General features: G+C 29.9%; 1 protein-coding gene across 1 annotated transcript in view; it reads left to right on the top strand.

Moving 5' to 3' along the window:
- Nucleotides 1–2,163, top strand: part of LOC107478468 (glycine-rich cell wall structural protein) — a 3,124-nt gene extending 961 nt beyond the window's left edge. Inside the window, exons 3-4 of the mRNA XM_052256018.1 lie at nt 7–237; nt 1,462–2,163. Of these exons, the coding sequence (XP_052111978.1) occupies nt 7–237; nt 1,462–2,027 (797 nt within the window). The 3' untranslated portion in view covers nt 2,028–2,163. The remainder of the gene's footprint in view (nt 1–6; nt 238–1,461) is intronic.
- Nucleotides 2,164–4,231: the final 2,068 nt, after the last annotated feature.

Below are 4,231 nucleotides of genomic sequence, written 5' to 3'. Positions count from 1 at the left end.
GCGGAGGTTATGGAAATAAATATGTTATGGGGAAAACCAAAAGAGATAATATAGAAGAGAGTGAACATGTAAGATATGGAGGTAGGGGATCTCCTAGCTTTGGTGGCAAAGGAGGAGACGGTGGACACGGCGGACACGGAATACATGGAGGTGGTGGTGGTGGAGGTGGCGGTGGAGGAGGAGGTGGGATAGGTGGTCAAAATGGTGGAAGAGGTGGAGATGGGGGAAGTGGTGGAGGTCATCACCCTTAAGCTAAGATATTATATGCATGAGATGCTTCTATTTCAATTCAAGAATAATAGATAGTGCTTTGTCATTATCCTCTAAGACTCTAACCATAATAATATAATAAATAAATAAATAAATAACAATGGTAAAATTAGCCAAAGTATTTTCAATATTAAAATAAAATTAGCCAAAATTTAGGGGGTGAGGATGCTTTATATATGAAGTTCAATGATATTGGTAAGTTATGTATGTTGATTGTCATTACATGCATGCATGCATGAATGCAAAATATAAATGTGCAATGGTGTGGAAGACATATATTTCACCTTAGCTGAATGCTATGATTCCCACATGCCTAATTTATAAAAGGGAAATGTTTGGTACAATTACTTTATTGAACAATATGCCACCAATTAAATAAAAATATACTACACTTTTAAATTAATCTTCTAAATTTTAATATTAAAATAATCATCCGTATACTAATAAAATGAACATCCGATATATCTATTATTTATATTATTTAATATTTTTATTGTTCACTTATACTTTTTTTTTATAAAAATATTAAAAAATAAATAATAGTACAATAAATTCGATACCAAGTTTAAAAGCAGAATAAAATTTGCCTTCACTTTATTATCAAATGTTTGATACATGGCTCCAATGCTTTTATTCTATTTTTTTTCTTCTTAGTGATGGACAATAATAATGATATTTTAATTTTTAGGGTAAGACAATATGTGATGTAATTTGTAATTAGTAAGTCAGCATTCATCTTTTTTAATAACAATTAACAGTATATATATTTCTAAACTTATTTTAAATATATTATCAAAAAAATTTAAATAATCTAATATATATGTAATTATATTCAGTGTATCCAACTATATTTGGAGATACTTAAATACAGAAAAAATTCAATTGTCAAGTAAATATTAAAAATATATCGTATTTCAATTTCTAAAATACTTGTGTGTTTCAACCAATAATAAAAAAGTTGTGTACGAATTCAATAAATAAAACAAGAAAAAGTATAATTAAATAACAATTTATTTATTTATTCCCTTGTTGAATATAACTTATTATCTTTTCCAAGTTCTAATCTTCAATGATGAGGTTAGTCCACTAAATATTCCATCAACGGTGGTGCTATTTCTTTAGTTCCTATATATATACCCATCATCTTCATGAACCTAAGGCATAAATCAACTAGGGCTTTCACAAACAAATAAACTCCGATCCGATCCAATATAATGATGACAATCCCAAAGTTTCTAATTCCCGTTGTTTTCATACTAGTTTTGGGTGGCTTAGGAATATGTTGTGCCGCCAGAACACTGAATAATCATGGCGATGATGGTGTTGCTGCTCCACATCTCTTGAAAAATGGCCGAGTTCATGCTGATAGAGGAAGATGCCGGGATATTGATAGAGGAGTTAGTGTTGGGTACTGTGATAAAATAGGAAAAGGTTCTGGCGGCGGACAAGGTTATGCTGGTGGTGGTGGAAAAGGTGCTTCAACTGATGATCCCGGTGGATATGGTGGAACAGGTGGAGATGGTGGTGGTGCTGGTGATGGTGCCGGAGATGGAGGATATCGTGGCATAGGTGGAAAAGGAGGAGCTGGCGGAGACGGTGGTAATGGTGGAAATGGAGGAGACGGTGAAAACGGTGGAAATGGAATAAATGGAGGTGGTGGTGGGGGAGGTGGCGGCGGCGGAGGAGGTGGGATAGGTGGTGAAAGAGGTGAAGATGGGGGAAGTGGTGGTGGTGGCTATGGTTATCATCACCCTTAGACATTATAATAAATAAATAATTATAAATGATATTTGTACTACTCTTAATCTAAAATAAGTTTGACTATATATAAATCTTGTTTTAATATGTAATTTATGTACATTGATACATGTATAGTGATATAATGTTTGATTATTTTAACAGGAGTTCATTAATCCCTATAAAAGTGCAATTTCTTTTGGAAAAGTTTAGGTAGAAAATATTTGTTGTGAACAATATAAATAATGAGTATAATAATGTAAGGAAAAGTATATGGAACCAAAAGATAATCAGCTAAAAACTAAACAAAACTACATTAATTTATATTAATAATTAATTTTAAATTTTTAAAATTTTTTAAATTTAACATTTTAAAAATTTAAAATTAATTAAGTAAACCTAATTAAAACCTATAAAAGCCTTCTTCTTCTCTCTCACATTAACCTACCCACCTCCAATAATCACAAACAAATCTCTCTCTCACCAATGCTGTTGGAAGCGCCGGCGACTTCCATGCTCTCCGCGACGCCCTCAACAAGCGCATCCAAGACAACTGCTTCAACACCAGTACGACCACCTTCTATCCGGTCCTGAACATCCTCGCAAGAAAGCCAATTATAAAAAAACAAACGAAGGAGGGTAGCTGGCGGCGGTTTTAAACCAAAGCTTGGCTAGGCGGCTTAAACGGGAGATTCTTGCACCGTGAAATCGAAGAAGCGCGCTGCATCAAACTCGAAATCGAGGTCGATTTCGTAAGCCACATTAACGTCATTCTCTATTTCCATGTCTTCCTCCTCCTCCTCCATCGTTGTGGTGGTCATCATCATCGTTGCTACCGCCTATTCCGATTGTGAGTTATGAACCTCCGAATAGAACTCATTGAAGAAAATGTACGGTTGAATGTTGATAGCTACCGTTACTGTTAGCTAGTCAAGCTACTGAGTACTGAGAGGGATTTTACATTTGAATACCAAATCGTCTCATTATTCAATTTAATTAAATATTATATAATATAATAATAGTATTTTGTATTTTTTATTAATTATAAAAAATATTTATTTAATATAAAAAAATATCCTAATACTTAACAAAAGAAACATCCAATTATATTTTAAATTTTTGGCTAATACCCTTTTGGTTCCCTAGCATTATTCATAATGTAAAAACGTATTATAGTTATAAATTATTTACCTAAATTTTAATATTAGAATAATTATTTACATATTTAATGAATTAAATATTTATTATTCATGTTATTTAAAAAATTATTAATTACTTAATATTATTCTTTTTTTATATAAACAAACATTTGTATAGTTCACAAATTATAATTTAAATAATATAGTCGAGACTATGTGTAGCTAAAAAAAAAAGATAAATAACAAATAAGATCCAAGTGTGTATTTAATGAAACTCCATGGGTTTTAAATCCTCTAGTTGAATTTAAATTTATTTCTACATATATAATTTTGTGCAGTATCATTTTATTTTGGTTCTTTTTTTATAATTTTAAATTTTAATTTATTTTCATCCAACGTATCTCGTAGAAATAAATATATAAAGAGTTATATTATTTATACATTAAAATTAGCTATCAAAATTAATCACCAGTATAAAATATATGTTAAAATATAAATATATATTAAAAATAAATTAAACTACACATATATTTATACACAAATATATTGATGGTTAGTTTTAGTAGCTGCTTTTTGTAGTGCTAATTTTAAAAACTTTATTATTAGTTTTTTTTTTTGAATTTTTTATGTTATACAAAAATTTGTTTATTTATTAATTAAAATAATTATACATGTATGAATAAAAATTTTTATTTTTTTGTATTTTCACTATAAAAATAATTTTATTTTTTGTCAAAAAAGCAATTCTTTTCCTAATTGTATATTTAGTTTTAAGCGACATTTTAATAAGTTGTATATTAGGTAAATTTGATTAAATTATATCTATATATTATTAATTACAACATATTTTCTTTGAGTTAAGTCTTAAAGTAGTCTTTGAAGTTGTACTCGAACCTCAAAGTAATTTTTGAAATTAATAGTTACCCAATTTCGTCCTTTAATTTACACTCCGGAATTCATACTAATTCCTACGACGCTTTCTGTTCATCGGAACCTTGAAACAACATCGTTTTGGAAAAAAAAAAAGAAAAAGGAAAGAAAACATGTCCCCTTCCCATTCCCCTTCTCCATTCCCATTCCCAACC

Source organism: Arachis duranensis, unplaced genomic scaffold (assembly GCF_000817695.3).
Source record: "Arachis duranensis cultivar V14167 unplaced genomic scaffold, aradu.V14167.gnm2.J7QH unplaced_Scaffold_165934, whole genome shotgun sequence".
Classification (NCBI taxonomy): domain Eukaryota; kingdom Viridiplantae; phylum Streptophyta; class Magnoliopsida; order Fabales; family Fabaceae; genus Arachis; species Arachis duranensis.
Note: the sequence above shows the minus strand (reverse complement) of the source record. Positions and strands in the feature narration are given on the sequence as shown.